Here is a 482-nt window from a genome sequence, read left to right on the forward strand (position 1 = left end):
GGGCAGGCGCCCACATCCCATTCCCCAGGCTCACCCTCCGAGGCTGGGTGCTCGTGATGGGCAGGTGCCACCATCCCGCCCCCACCAACCTGTCCCCTACCCCGCCTCCCCCAGGCTCACCCCGCGAGGTTGCAGGTGCTCGTGGCCGTGGTGCAGTATCAGACGCGCCTCAAGGAGCCCCGGCGGGGCCTCTGCTCCTCTTGGCTGGCGTCTCTGGACCCTGGGCAAGGTGATCCCTGCTCTTCAGCAGGTAGGGGTGGGCCTGGGCTAGGGCCCTGGCCCTCCAAGCCTCTTCATGCCACCTCCCTCCTGCCATAGGCCCTGTCCGGGTGCCCCTGTGGGTGAGGCCTGGGGGCCTGAGCTTCCCCCAAGTCCCAGACACGCCTGTGATCATGGTGGGGCCTGGCACCGGCGTGGCCCCCTTCCGAGCAGCCGTTCAGGAGCGAGTGGCCCAGGGCCAGACCGGTGAGTGGACAGGGTGC

The 482-nt window shown here is 69.9% G+C and overlaps 1 protein-coding gene across 1 annotated transcript in view; it reads left to right on the forward strand.

The window, feature by feature from the left end:
- Positions 1-482, forward strand: part of NDOR1 (NADPH dependent diflavin oxidoreductase 1) — a gene marked incomplete at its 5' end in the record, with an annotated part of 43,883 nt that overhangs the window by 42,415 nt on the left and 986 nt on the right. The window contains 2 exons of the mRNA XM_015572347.1: positions 65-229; positions 319-480. Of these exons, the coding sequence (XP_015427833.1) occupies positions 65-229; positions 319-480 (327 nt within the window). The remainder of the gene's footprint in view (positions 1-64; positions 230-318; positions 481-482) is intronic.

This window comes from Myotis davidii, unplaced genomic scaffold (assembly GCF_000327345.1).
Source record: "Myotis davidii unplaced genomic scaffold, ASM32734v1 scaffold609, whole genome shotgun sequence".
NCBI lineage: Eukaryota > Metazoa > Chordata > Mammalia > Chiroptera > Vespertilionidae > Myotis > Myotis davidii.